General features: G+C 43.4%; 1 protein-coding gene across 1 annotated transcript; it reads right to left on the bottom strand.

Annotated features, from left to right (window-relative positions):
* Nucleotides 1–1,193: 1,193 nt before the first annotated feature.
* Nucleotides 1,194–13,768, bottom strand: LOC137372505 (tyrosine-protein phosphatase-like). Its single transcript, XM_068036378.1, has 5 exons — nt 13,688–13,768; nt 6,225–6,852; nt 5,293–5,441; nt 3,057–3,181; nt 1,194–1,957 (listed from the first exon to the last, which is right to left on the bottom strand). Exons 2-5 carry the CDS (start codon nt 6,724–6,726, stop codon nt 1,870–1,872), a joined length of 864 nt encoding a protein of 287 aa, XP_067892479.1. The 5' UTR covers nt 6,727–6,852; nt 13,688–13,768; the 3' UTR covers nt 1,194–1,869.
* Nucleotides 13,769–15,200: the final 1,432 nt, after the last annotated feature.

Below are 15,200 nucleotides of genomic sequence, written 5' to 3'. Positions count from 1 at the left end.
ATAGCTGTGCACTTAGAAAAACGCAAGGTAATTGGGAATAGTCAGTATGGTTTTGTGAAAGGGAAATCAAGTTTGATCAATTTATTGGAGTTCTTTGAAGGAGTAACATGCACTGTGGATAAAGGGGAACCCGTTGACGTACTGCACTTGGATTTCCAAAGGGCATTTGACAAGGTGCCACATAAAAGGTTATTGTGCAACATAGGAGCTCATGGTGTAGTGGGTAACATATTAGCAGGGATAGAAGATTGGCTGGCTCGCAGAAAACAAACAGTATGCATAAATGGGCCCTTTGCTGATTGGAAGGATGTGATGAGTGGAGTCCTGCTGGGGTTTGTGCTGGGGCTCAACTTTTTACAATTTATATCAATGACTTAGATGAGGGGAGCGATGCTATGGTAGTTAAATTTGAAGATGACACAAAGATAGGCAGGAAAGTATGTTGTGAAGAGGACATAAGGAGCTTGCAGACTCATATAAATAGGTTGAGTGAGTGGGCAAAAATCTTTGGGCAGCACAGTGGCGCAGTGGTTAGCACCGCAGCCTCACAGCTCCAGCGACCCGGGTTCAATTCTGGGTACTGCCTGTGTGGAGTTTGCAAGTTCTCCCCGTGTCTGCGTGGGTTTCCTCCGGGTGCTCCGGTTTCCTCCCACATGCCAAAGACTTGCAGGTTGATAGGTAAATTGGCCATTAGCAATTGCCCCTAGTATAGGTAGGTGGTAGGGAAATATAGGGACAGGTGGGGATGTGGTAGGAATATGGAATTAGTGTAGGATTAGTATAAATGGGTGGTTGATGGTCGGCACAGACTCGGTGGGCCGAAGGGCCTGTTTCAGTGCTGTATCTCTAAACTAATGTGGGAAAATGTGAAGTTGTTCACTTTGGCAGGAAGAATAAAAATCAGAGTTTTACTTAAACGGAGAATGACTGCAGAATTCCAAGGTGCAGAGTGATCTATATGCTCTACTGCATTAGTCATAAAACGTTAGTATGCAGGTGCAGCAAGTAATAAAGAAAGCCAATGGAATGCTATCCTTTATTACGAGAGGAATTAAAAATAAAAGTAAGGATGTTATGCTTCAATCGTACAGCTGTCTCAAGGTCCATTAGGGATGGGCAATAAATAGTGATGCCCACATCCTGTGAATGAATAAAAGATGATTAGTGAGTGAAAGCAAACTTCAAAACACAAGTAAAAGCAAAAGCAAAATTTTATTTCAGAATGAATATATTTGACAAAGTCCTACAAATGAGGCTTTTAGAGAAAACAAAATCAATAGCAGATTAATGAATTGGGTTGAAAACTAGCTCAACAGAAATAGAAAGTGAGGGGAACAGGAAACATCCTGGATGTGAGGCACTGATAAGTGATGTTTCACATGGATCTCTTCTGGACACATTGTTAATTATTTTCCTCAATGATTTATAGGAGAAACTTTATGTATTATTGCACAATATGCAATGACATTAAGTAATGTGTAGACCAGAATTTTTAGAGTGCACACTTAGGATTTTTGGATTGCAGACTCTATTTAAGCATCAATGTTGCAGAATGCAACACTTTTTCGATTCTGTCACTGTCACATATCCTAGGTCAGGTATAACCTGTGCAGTAGAAAACATTCCCCTAATCTGCCTAATAAAGTACCCCCGCCCCCCCCAGTCAACTAAAGCAAGATGCAAAAAAAGCTTCCAGTAGTGTTTGAACCCAAGAGAATATTTTGGTTAAATGATAATCTGAATCAACCATAATATACCAACTATAATTTCCTGTCCCAACATAATATTCAGTGGAATGCTGGTTGTGGATTGAGAAGCAATCACTGATGTTCCTCATGCTAACTGCAACTAGGTGCACTGCTGTTGATGTTATTTGATTGTTATGTTTTTCTTCATCTTCTCTTGGTCGTTAGGATTGAATCCATTTGCTGTCAGGTATCCTTGCACAGATCCATAGCTAATAAGTAAAACATGAGTAAAATCAATTTGCATATCATAAATAAGTGTCCAAACTGGGAACAGACAGTTTTACTTGTGTTTTAGGTGCTACTGTCACATGGTAACTCTCTGTTATTCTTAACCGATACAAAGTCATTAAAGGCTGAGCCTTTTATCAATTACCTCAAACTTCAATGTCCTATAGGGCTGAATTTCCACATCAGTAACCCAGCTTAAATTGGACAGGCAGGGTTGGAGCATCAGGCTGGGAGCTATTCCTCCAACTCCCCATCACCCAGCATTCTCAGCTGGGCATTTTGGACATATATGTCCAGCTAGATAGGAACGAATGTATTGCAATTGGACAGAAATGGTGAGAATATGTCACATGGCATATTTCACAGCATTTGCTCTTAGCAATGCTGGACACAAGCAATACAATGTATTCCTGATGTCCAGGAATGGTATGGCTCATTATTAGAGAGCTAAATGATTAATGGACTACTTTGCCCAATCATTATGCTGATTCAGGCATTAGTAATTTCCCTCCCTACCACTTAAGGCATGCAATGTGACAATAGCATAAAACAATCCCAGAATGCACCCAAAGCTGAACCTAGGAAATCAATGAAGTCAGGAGCGTGACCATAGATGTTTGGAAGTCCCAGTCCATGAAAGATCAGCTGCTATTGCAGCAAATTGGAAAATCTGGTCCATTTTGGGCTTAGATCTATTTCTATTGGCATAAAAGCAGCACAACTCACTGCATAAGAATTCAGCCAATTTTTAGCGACTCCATCCCTGATCTTCATCATTTTAAACACAACCATCATCTCACCTCAGAATCTCCTCTGTTCTAAACAAAACAGCCCCAATTTTTCAACCTATTTTGTATTCCTGTTTTCTAGTGGATTGGTACTCTATTGCCTCAACATCCTTCCTAAACTGTGCATAATACTCCAACTGTTGTTTTACTGAGGCTTACCATTACATCTTGAATTTTATACTCCCAATCACTCCCAATCAGGGTTATGGTAACAATGCATTGGAAGGGCTGTGGATAGCAATGTCCCCAATATTTTCCAACTATGCGGCAGTTCCTTGTAGTTTGCACTTACTTTTTGTCGATGTGTGTCAATAATTTGTCCATAGTTTCTTTTGTGCTTGATAGAAACTCTTCAGTCATTCCTTTTTTATTGACATAATCTTCATAAATGTCATCATAAATTTTCTTCAAGCCTTCCTGATGACAAAACATAAAATGAAATGGGTCAGGTGTGCAATCAACTGGTGCACCATTAGATTCAAATGTTGAATTCATGCAGCCAAAACTGTTGCCTCTCCAAATTCACCGTTTAAAGGCTGCAAACTTTTGCATCACAGGTCAAAAGGGTTAATAAAAAAGCCAATTCCACAATCCTACATTCTTAGTGGGAGCCATTCTCACTAAGAACTTGGGGCGCAGTGGTTAGCACCACAGCCTCACAGCTCCAGTGACCTGGGTTCAGTTCTGGGTACTGCCTGTGCAGAGTTTGCAAGTTCTCCCTGTGACCGCGTGAGTTTCCACCGGTTTTGTCCCACAGCCAAAGACTTGCAGGTTGATAGGTAAATTGGCCATTGTAAATTGCCTCCAGTGTAGGTAGGTGGTAGGAGAATGGTGGGGATGTGGTAGGGAATATGGGATTAATGTAGGATCAGTATAAATGGGTGGTTGTTGGTTGGCACAGACTTGGTGGGCCGAAGGGCCTGTTTCAGTGCTGTATCTCTCTATGACTCTATGATCCACAATGTGCTGCTGATATGGACAGTTCCCCACTGTAAGTATGAGATCATGAAATAGACCGTAAAAGGTATTTGTAGCAATTTAAAAATAACCAGAACTTATTGTGAGAAAATATTGAGCTATTTAAATGGACAGATTAAAAAAAATCGGAAGAGAAATTGGACCTTGCGCCCATTTTTAAGGTGCAACAAGGCCCAATTTTGAAGAATAATGTTCCTGCAACCAAGGACATCTGAAATACATCTGATCAAAATTGAGACTGGCCTTTTTTCAGGTATCTGGGAAGGCCGTTTGAAACAGGAGTTAATCCCTTTGCATATGCTAATAAGCAGCCCAATGTCTGTTTAGGACCTCTCTGGAAAATTGGGCTGTCCTGAACAGAGCCATTGTCTGGCCTGATCAGCTTAGGTTTTCTGATTAATGCTCGCTACCATCAAATTAAGTTTAATTCTTCATTAAACTGTTTGTGTGGCCAAAAGGAATAGGAGCGTATTTTATTCAAGTATATATTTGGAGCACATGGGCAAAAAGGCACTTTTAACCTTTTTTCCCTAACTGCCAATTCCTCAAGTACAAGTGTAGACAGGAATAGAAATTCATCTTGGGCAGATGCGCATTGACTACCTGTTAAAATCGGGCAAGGATGATATAATACTGCCCGTCTTGTGCTGCAACCTAAAATGAATTTCTACCTCTTAGTGTTAGCATGTACCTTGTTGGATATTGTTGAGTTGCATTAAAATATGAAACTTCACCCTCCAATTATCATCTCCCTAGGTAAAGGTTTAGTAAACATTTAGTTCTCAGTGTTCTCTGGGTAGCTGTAGAAAAACACGTGGCATCTGCTAAGAAGATGTCATGCAAATGAAAGGTACTTTCTCAGAGCCAGCACTGCTGCCCATACTCTGAATCACACTGTGCCATTCACACATCATGCCTGTGCTCACTAATCTACGTTGGCTTCCCATCCAGCAATGCTTCAATTTTAAATTTCTCATCCTTGTTTTCAAATTCCTCCATGACCTCCCCTCTTTCTAATTCTGGAAACTCCTCTAGCTCTGCAACCCTTGAGACCTCTGCACTTCTCCAGCTCTAGACCCTTGTGCATCCCTGAATTTAATTGCTCCATCTTTGGCAGCCCTGACTTCAGCAGCCTAGGCACTAAACTCTGAAATTCCCTCCCTAAGCCCTGCTGCCTCTCAGCCCCTCTCTTCTCCTTTAAAATGCATATTAAAAACCACTTCTGTGTCCGAGCTTTTGATCAGCTGTCCTAATATCTCTTTAAGTGGCTTGATGACAAATTTTGTGTGATAACTCTCTTTTGAAGGGCCTTAATATTTTACTGTTAATATTTTACTGTTATAGAGGCTATATAAATGCAAATTCTTGTTGCTGATTCAGAAGAAAAGTGAAGGTAGATCTTTCTCAGGTTTTGAACATCTGCTGCTGAATAGTAATAGAGGGGCATCAGCAGATGTTGTTGCATTTGGGAGCATCAGGCAAAGGAGGTGAGAGTCATAACTGTATGTAAGATATGAAACTTATGCTTGTCAATATGACATGCAGCTTACTGTGGTGGCCTCGTAGTCCGCAAAAATCTTATCCCTTGGCAAACCGACACAGGTCTGTATCAAAGCCGACACGATCCCAGTCCGGTCTTTCCCAGCCGTGCAGTGTATCAAAGCAGGGACGTTTTTTGGATCACTCAACAACTTGAAGACTGTGAACAATAATATCAAACATAATTCCTCAATCACAAGGGCTTTTACTAATTTCATTTTGTTTTCAGTTATTGTGCCATAAAATACAACTGCTCTCTACCAAAAGACAAGCTAGATAAGTGCACGAGATTGAAAGGTTTTGTTTCTGTGTTGTAATTTGTCCTTTTATGCTTCCTGAAAACTCATTGATTCACTCCGGCACTGACGTTGACTGAGTATAATTTCCATCAAACAGGGGAGTACGGAGTGGCCGGGGGTGGGGGGGGGGGGGGGAGGGGTGGTGGTGGTGGGTTAAAGGTGCTACAGGTAATAAGTCGGTTAAGGGCGAAGATACCACCAGGGATTTTGTAGTACTTCTGAAGAATGTTAAGCACTGGGAAAACGGACAGAGGGAGCTAAAGAAGGGAACAGAGCAATAGAAGGAAGCACAAAAGAGTTATCCTTGAGGCATTAAATCGTGCGTTTAAGCTCTTTCCATTTTCTTTATCATCATGGAATCCAGGCAGCAAACCAGACCCAATGGGAAACAGCAGCACAATTTAGGGAGCGGAAACTCGGTGTGAATACGTTGCGCTGCCTTCCGCAGGCTTCAAAGAGCTAAAGGATATTCCAGCACCTGCGATGCACTGGAAATGACTTGTGAAAGTGCGGCTAATTGATGTAAAATTACGGGCAAGGAGCACTAAGCGCATGTACTTAGAAGCGGTGAATCCTTCGTTTAACCACTATAGCTTTTAGAAAAATGTTTACTTCTTCAACCTGACAAAAGATTAATCGCTTACTTGTCCAGATGTAGGTCTGTGAGGTCTCACATAAATCGATGTACTGTTGTGTCAAGCCCCTGGGATTCAATATGTTCACTGTCACATACTTCTGTTGCTCTTGCGGACTGAGCTGACTTAATTCAGCCTTTTGAGCGCTTGTCGACAAGTTCTGAACTATATTATTATACTTGCTGGACGTAAACCCCAAGTGACAGCTCACATATGGCCTATCCTTGCTCAGGAACTGCCCGATGGTTCCTTTGCTTTTCATGTCTTCAATTTCTTCCTCCGTGACTGTGACGCTTTTGTAAGCAGCATCGAGCGGCTTCCCTGCTAAAGAGCTACTTTCAGAAGAATGGCGAAAGTCGATGATCAATTGGATTCCCAGTACATCCTTCAAATATTTCACATCTTCCTTCGTAGCGTCATCCGGGAAGGATGAGCGGTAGATTTGGAGCGGACCCTCTGCAGAGTGCAGTTGTCTGAAGTTAGCGATCCCTTTCAGCTGAGACAGTGGCATGTCTGATTTTACAGCCTGCTGGCGTTCCTGTTGCCTGATTTCTGCTGTAGCCGAAGTGAGGCGACTGGTGGGAATTGGCAGAAGTCCAGCTGAAGTGAAGCTCAGATTTTTGCTGCTTGCGGAAGTCTATAAAACAAACTGGCCAGATTAAAGTGGGAAAGGCTGGACTGAACTTTCCAAAGCGAGCATTATTTACTCAAAGATACAATGAACAGTAAAAGGAGTGGCGCAGATAGAGTGAATAGTTGAGGAATTAATAACTTTTGGAATCAAATCTGTTATATTATCACAATAAAGGAGGAAGAATGAGAGAAAATGGATAGGATACCAATAAAGAGGAACTATTTGTTGGAACTATGATGTTGTTGCTATTACAGAGACTAAGTTGAGGGAAGGACAGGATTGGCAGCTAAATGTTCCAGGATTTAGAAGCTTCAGGCGGGATAGAGGGGGATGTAAAAGGGGTGGGGGAGTTGCATTACTTGTTAAGGAGAATATCACAGCTGTACTGCGGGAGGACACCTCGGAAGGGTCGTGCAGCGAGGCAATATGGGTGGAGCTCAGGAATAGGAAGGGTGCAGTCACGATGTTGGAGGTTTACTACAGGCCTCCCAACAGCCAGCGGGAGTCAGAGGAGCAGATATGTAGACAGATTTTGGAAAGATGTAAAGGTAACAGGGTTGTAGTGGTGGATGATTTTAACTTCCCCTATATTGACTGGGACTCACTTAGTGCTAGGGGCTTGGATGGGGCAGAATTTGTAAGGAGCATCCAGGAGGGCTTCTTGAAACAATATGTAGATAGTCCAACTAGGGATGGGGCTGTACTGGACCTGCTATTGGGAAATGAGCCCAGCCAGGTGGTCGAAGTTTCAGTAAGGGAGCATTTTGGGAACAGTGACCATATTTCCGTAAGTTTTAAGGTACTTGTGGATAAGGATGAGTAGTCCTCAGGTGAAGGTGCTAAATTGGGGGAAGGCTAATTTTAACAATATTAGGCAGGAACTGAAAAATGTAGATTGGGGGCGGCTGTTTGAGGGTAAATCAACATCTGACATGTGGGAGTCTTTCAAACGTCAGTTGATTAGAATCCAGGATTAGCATGTTCCTGTGAGGAAGAAGGATAAGTTTAGCAAGTTTCAGGAACCTTGGATAACGCGGGATATTGTGAGCCTAGTCAAAAAGAAAAAGGAAGCATTCGTAAGGGCTGGAAGGCTAGGAACAGATGAATCCCTTGAGGAATATAAAGACAGTAGGAAGGAATTTAAGCAAGGAGTCAGGAGGGCATGAAAAGTCATTGGCAAACAGGATTAAGGAAAATCCCAAGGCTTTTAATACATATATAAAGAGCAAGAGGGTAACTAGGGAAAGGGTTGGCCCACTCAAGGACAGAGAAGGGAATCTACGTGTGGAGCCAGAGGAAATGGGCGAGGTGCTAAATGAGTACTTTGCATCAGTATTTCCCAAAGAGAAGGACTTGATGGATGGTGAGCCTAGGGAAGGGAGTGTAGATAGTCTCAGTCATCTCATTATCAAAAAGGAGGAGGTGTTGGGTGTCTTGCAAAGCAGTAAGGTAGATAAATCCCCAGGGCCTGATGGGATCTACCCCAGAATACTGAGGGAGGCAAGGGAAGAAATTGCTGGGGCCTTGACAGAAATCTTTGCATCCTCATTGGCTACAGGTGAGGTCCCAGAGGACTGGAGACTAGCCAATGTTGTTCCTTTGTTTAAGAAGGGTAGCAAGGATAATCCAAGAAATTATAGGCCGGTGAGCCTTACGTCAGTGGTAGGGAAATTATTAGAGAGGATTCTTCGGGACACGATTTACTCCCATTTGGAAACAAACGACCTTATTAGCGAGAGGCAGCATGGTTTTGTGAAGGGGAGGTCATGTCTCACTAATTTGATTGAGTTTTTTGAGGAAGTGACAAAGATGATTGATGAGGGAAGGGCAGTGGATGTTATCTATATGGACTTCAGTAAAGCCTTTGACAAGGTCCCTCATGGCAGACTGGTACAAAAGGTGAAGTCACACGGGATCAGAGGTGAGCTGGCAAGATGGATACAGAACTGGCTCAGCCATAGAAGACAGAGGGTAGCAGTGGAAGGGTGCTTTTCTGAATGGAGGGATGTGACTAGTGGTGTTCTGCAGGGATCAGTGCTGGGACCTTTGCTGCTGGAGTATATATAAATGATTTGGAGGAAAATGTAGCTGGTCTGATTAGTAAGTTTGCGGACGACACAAAGGTTGCTGGAGTTGCAGATAGTGTTGAGGATTGTCAGAGGATACAGCAGGATATAGATCAGTTGGAGACTTGGATGGAGAAATGGCAGATGGAGTTTAATCCGGACAAATGTGAGGTAATGCATTTTGGAAGGTCTAATGCAGGTGGGAAGTATACAGTAAATGGCAGAACCCTTAGGAGTATTGACAGGCAGAGAGATCTGGGCATACAGGTCCACAGGTCACTGAAAGTGGCAACGCAGGTGGATAAGGTAGTCAAGAAGGCATACGGCATGCTTGCCTTCATCGGTCGGGGCTTAGAGTATAACAATTGGCAAGTCATGCTGCAGCTGTACAGAACTTTAGTTAGGCCACACTTAGAATATTGCGTGCAATTCTGGTTGCCACACTACCAGAAGGACATGGAGGCTTTGGAGAGGGTACAGAAGAGGTTTACCAGGATGTTGCCTGGTCTGGAGGGTATTAGCTATGAGGAGAGGTTGGATAAACTCGGATTGTTTTCACTGGAATGACGGAGGTGGAGGGGCGACATGATAGAGGTTTACAAAGTTATGAGCGGCATGGACAGAGTGGATAGTCAGAAGCTTTTTCCCAGGGTGGAAGAGTCAGTTACTAGGGGACATAGGTTTAAGGTGAGAGGGGCAAAGTTTAGAGGGGATGTGCGAGGCAAGTTCTTTACACAGAGGGTGGTGAGTGCCTGGAACTTGCTGCCGGGGGAGGTGGTGGAAGCAGGTACAATAGCGACGTTTAAGAGGCATTTTGACAAATACATGAATAGGATAGGAATAGAGGGATACGGTCCCCGGAAGTGCAGAAGGCTTTAGTTTAGGCAGGCATCAAGATCGGCGCAGGCTTGGAGAGCCGAATGGCCTGTTCCTGTGCTGTACTGTTCTTTGTTCTTTATTTAAAAGTTTGATTAAATGGGCAGTATGAACACGAAATTGGTTAAAGGATGGAAAGCAGAGTGTGGGGAAAGGTTATTTTTCAGGAAGTATGTAGTGGTGTCTCCCAGGGATTGGTGCTAGGACCACTGCACTTCTTGATTTATTACACAGAAGCATGAAGTGAAACATTTTGTAGCGTGAATGAGGAAACTAAACTAAATAGTTTTCTGGGTGGGTTCTGATTTTTTTTTCAAGCCCGCCGGAAAACCCGAAGTTCAGAAACTGCTGTTTCCACTCTCAGTAACGGTCACAGACAGAGATAGAGGGGGCCGGGAAGGAGGGAGGGGTGGGTGGGAGGGAGAGAAATGGAAGGAGAGGGAAAAGGGAGAGAGAGGAGGAGAGAGAGGGAGACGGGGGAGAGATGGAGGGAAAGAGAGGGAGAGAGAGGGGAGGGAGAGAGGGCGGAGGAGCGAGAGGGGGAGAGAGCATGCGGGAAGGAGGGGAAGAGAGCGAGGGACGAGAGAGAGGGGAAGAGAGAGAGGAGGAGAGAGGGGAGAGAGAGTGGTGAGTGAGAGAGTGGTGAGAGAGAGTGTGGTGAGAGAGGAGAGAGAGGGGGACAGAGAGGAGGAGGAGAGAGGGGAGAGAGGTGGACACAAAGGGGAGAGAAAGAGAGAGGAGTAAGAGATGGATGCAGAGAGGGGTTAGGGATTGGCAGAGAGAGGGAGGGAGGGAGAGCGCGAGTGAACTGGACAGATGAACATCAATCTGGATTCTCCACATCACTACATCAAGAGTGTGGACAGACATTGACGACTTGTGCAAGCAAAAACAATGCCGGGTATCTCATTAAATAGGGAGAAATGCATTTTAAATCAGATTGTGTTTTGATGGCATTAGCTTGGCTATACACTTAATATACAGATTAATTGCCCTCATGTCTATGGCTGTCAATAATTTTATTAAATATCCGTGGTGAAACATGTTGATGCCTATCCCTGGGTTTGTTAGAATGGCAGTGGTGATGAGGGACTTCTGTTATGTGGAGAGACGAGAGAAGCTATGATTGTTAGCCTCAGAGCAGAGAAGATTAAGGGGAAATTTAATAGAAGTGTTAAAATTATGAAGGGTTTTGATAGAGTACAGAGGGAGAAATTGTTTCCACTGGCAGGAGGGACAGTAACCAGAGGATACAGATTTAAGATAATTGGCAAAAGAATCAGAGGCGAGATGAAGAGATTTATTTTTATGAGCTGCAAACTCACCAGAGAAAGCCAGAGTGAGGTAACCAAATAGCCAACAGAGGCCACAGTGCATTCCAGATCATAACAACTTGCTTATGTTCCAAGTATGAGACAAGCACTTGGGAGGCGCTCCTGCTTCTCCTAGGCTCCAAGAAATGCTTCCAATAATAAAATAATTGATCTTTATTTATTTAGAGATACAGCACTGAAACAGGCCCTTCGTCCCACCGAGTCTGTGCTGACCATCAACCACCCATTTATACTAATCCTACATTAATCCCATATTCCTACCACATCCCCTCAATTCCCCTACCACCTGCCTACACTAGGGGCAATTTATAATGGCCAATTTATCTATCACCCTGCAAGTCTTTGGCTGTGGGAGGAAACCGGAGCACCCGACGGAAACCCACGCGGTCACAGGGAGAACTTGCAAACTCCGCACAGGCAGTACCCAGAATCAAACCCGGGTTGCTGGAGCTGTGTGGCTGCGGTGCTAACCACTGTGCCACTGTGACGCCTTTTCAGCCACTTAGTTATCTAAGTATCAGTTTCTCTGGTGGACTTGCCACTAGATGAACCAACACCTGCCTCTGCACCGCACAAACCCCCACCCCCATCAAGGTCCATTAAAAATGATATTGCACTACCAGTTACATATCTGGCAATGACCTTTACCTTACAAGCAGGTCCTTGGCTGTCAGTAACAGAAGCCTCAAGCAACTTGAAAGCTGGCAAAATTCAAAGTCTGGGCAGGAACAGATTAAGCTCAGGATAGTAGGCTGACTCCCATACACTGTTCATGCGCAATACGGTTGGGGGGGGGGGGGTGGTTTGTGGGGGGCGGGGGGGAGCGAAGATTCAAATTCGCCCTGTTGTTTTGTATCAATCAACCCACTAGCCTGTCCACCATCCACAAAGCATAAGTCAGAAGTGTGATGGAATATTCTTCACTTGCCTGGATGGATGCAGCTCCAACAACACTCAAGAAGCTCAACACCATCCAGGACAAAGCAGCCCACTTGATTGGCACCCCATTCACAAACATTCACTCCCTCCACCAATGGCACACAGTGGCAGCAGTGTGTACCATCTGCAAGATGCACTGCAGCAATGCACCAAGGCTACTCAGGCAGCACCTTCCCAACCCACGACTTCTACCCCCTCGAAGAACAAGGGCAGCAGATGCACGGGAACACCACCACCTGCAAGTTCCCCTCCAAGCCACACACCATCCTGACTTGGAATTATATCGCTATTCCTTCGCTGCTGCTGGGTCAAAATCCTGGAACTCCCTTCCTAACCACACTGTGCGTTTATCTACCCCACATGGACTGCAGTGGTTCAAGAAGGCAGCTCACCACCACCTTGTCTTGGGCAATTAGGGATGTTCAATAAATGCTGGCCTGGCCAGTGATGCCCACATCCCATAAAAAGGATTTCAAAAAAACATTCAGAAAGCCTCCAGAAAAAAAAATATATTTTTGACTGAAAAGCAAGTAACATATGCATGGGCTGGATTTTGCTGGACAAATAACAGTGTGAAAAAAAGCGTGTTAACGATGCATGCCATTATCAATGCACAAATTATCCAGCAAATTCAAGGGATTAAGAAATACGCCATGAGTTGTGCATCTCCAGAATTTGATTGTCCGCTGCTCCACCATTTCGTTTGTGCAAACAACATCTCACCCTTAGCATCCCTAGTTGGCTTTACACATTAATTGCCTGCTAAATTCAACACAGAAAAATAAAAAGTAAAATATTGTGGATGCAGAAAATTAAATTTGGTAATTAAGAGATTATGTCCCCCTTTAACAACATGATAATTGTTAATGCAATGCCAATCAACTTCTCTGGCCCTAAAAGTGAACAATTTAAACTGTTCTAATATAAAAGCAAAATACTGCAGATGCTGGAAATCTGAAATAAAAACAAGAAATGCTGGAACCACTCAGCAGGTCTGGCAGCATCTGTGGAAAGAGAAGCAGAGTTAACGTTTCGGGTCAGTGACCCTTCTTCGGAACCCAACTGTTTAAACTGTTCAATCTCATTCCTGCATGCGGATATTTTGGAAGTGCTACGTCTGTGGAGAATGAATACCAACATGGACTGGTTGGATGAACAGCCAGGTTCTGTCTTTACTGTCTATGTTAAATTGTTGATTGGTTAAAAGGTTGATTGAAAAGTTTAAAGCTTTGTATAGAATCTGTAATCCAGTTTCAGATACAGCCCATGTGCAGCAGAAACATATGCTCTGAGACCAGCAGGTAGCTTTGGAGCAATGTTTTAGAGCAGACTGTACCTGGCTGTCGCAGAAAGTAAATCTGCCCGAAAACTTTACAGACACCGAAAGGTGGAAAACTTTATTGATTCAATGCTAGAGGAGTTAAAAGAAAGCATTCAAAAAGGATTCATTTCCCCTTGCTTCAGTATACATACATGCATTGTACAGCTACTCAAACTATGGAAAAGAAAGTCAGAAATGGAAAAGCAACAAAAATGATTTTGTCAATGACAATAAAATTACATTTCAAAAATATTCAACAAAATTTCTTACCAGCTTGCTTCTAAATAGGACAGTTTACTTACTTTGACGGTTCTTTTGCAGCGGATCAGGTTTGTGCTGATCAGTACAATCTTGCTTTGTTCTGGTAGAATTTAAAGTCGATGTTATGCTAATGATTGAAGGAAAGAGAGGGCGTGCCCAATGGGGAAATCACCCTCCCTTTGAATATTGGAATTCTTCATTTTGATTAGCATTGACAGTTGAAAGGTTGAAATTACTTTGCGTTTCTTTATGAATATCCGATGACAGATTTGACAAATGTAATCAAAGAAAGCCTACAGTTTGAAAGAAGAGAAAAGACTTGCAGTTATATAACATTTTCACAATCTCGCAACCAAAGCACTTTTCAGCCAATGAAGTACAGATTCATAGAGTGGCTACAGCACCGAAGGAGGCCATTCAGCCAGTTGTGCCCATGCTGGCTCTCTGCAAGAGCAACTCAATGAGTCCCACTCCCTGCCTTTTCCCTGTGTCCCTGCAAGTTTTTGTCCCTTCTGTTAATTCTACAATTCCCTTTTGAAGGCCTCAATTGAACCTGCCTCCACCACACTCTCAGGCAGTGCATTCCAGATCCTAACCACTCGCTACATAAAAAACGTTTTCCTCATGTCGCCATTGCTTCTTTTGTCAATCACCTTAAATCAGCGCCCTCTGGTTCTTGACCCTTCCATCAGTGAGAATAGTTTCTCCCTATCTACTGTGTCCAGACCCATTCATGATTGTGAACACCTCTTTAAAATCTCCTCTTAATCTTCTATTCTCTCAGGAGAACAGCCCTAGCTTCTCTATCCATACAACTGAAGTTCCTCACCCTGGAAACATTCTCATAAATCTTTTCTGCACCCCGTCACATCCTTTCTAAAGTGTGGTGCCCAGAATTGGACACTGCACAACAGCCTGTGCGGAGTTTGCAAGTTCTCCCTGTTTCTGTGTGGATTTCCTCCGGGTGCTCCGGTTTCCTCCCACCTCCAAAAGACTTGCAGTTTGATAGGTAAATTGGCCATTGTAAATTGCCCCTAGTGTAGGTAAGTGGTAGGAGAATCGTGGGGATGTGGTAGAGAATATGGGATTAATGTCGGATTAGTATAAATGGGTGGTTGTTGGTCGGCACAGACTCGGTGGGCCGAAGGGCCTGTTTCAGTGCTGTATCTCTAAATAAAAAAAAATAAAAAATAATAAATACTCCAGTTGAGGCCAAACCAGTGTTTTATAAAGGTTCATCATAACTTCCTTGCTTTTGTACTCTATTCCTCTATTTGTAAAGTGTAGGATCACCGTATGCCTTATTGACTGCATTCTCAACCTGCCCTACCACCTTCAATAATTTGTGCACATATACCCTCAGGATCTTCTGCTCCGGCACCACCTTTATTTTATATTGTTTCTCCTCATTCTTCCTACCAAACAGATCACTTCACACACTAAATTTCATCTGCCATGTGTCTGCCCATTCCACCAGTCTGTCTATGTCCTCTTGAGGTTTATCACTAACCTCCTCACAGTTCACAATACTTCCAGGCTGTAACAAATGACATT

This window comes from Heterodontus francisci, chromosome 8 (assembly GCF_036365525.1).
Source record: "Heterodontus francisci isolate sHetFra1 chromosome 8, sHetFra1.hap1, whole genome shotgun sequence".
NCBI classification, from domain to species: domain Eukaryota; kingdom Metazoa; phylum Chordata; class Chondrichthyes; order Heterodontiformes; family Heterodontidae; genus Heterodontus; species Heterodontus francisci.
This window is presented reverse-complemented; position numbering and strand designations above follow the sequence as displayed.

Bases quoted from the DNA above. Each gene is read 5' to 3' on its own strand.
- LOC137372505 (XM_068036378.1), bottom strand. From the start codon at position 6,726: ATGCCACTGTCTCAGCTGAAAGGGATCGCTAACTTCAGACAACTGCAC. The intron at 3,182-5,292 runs GTAAGCTGCATG...TTTTGTCATCAG, and splicing joins CGGACTACGAGGCCACCACA to GAAGGCTTGAAGAAAATTTA. The intron at 1,958-3,056 runs GTAAGTGCAAAC...TTTACTTATTAG, and splicing joins TTGACACACATCGACAAAAA to CTATGGATCTGTGCAAGGAT.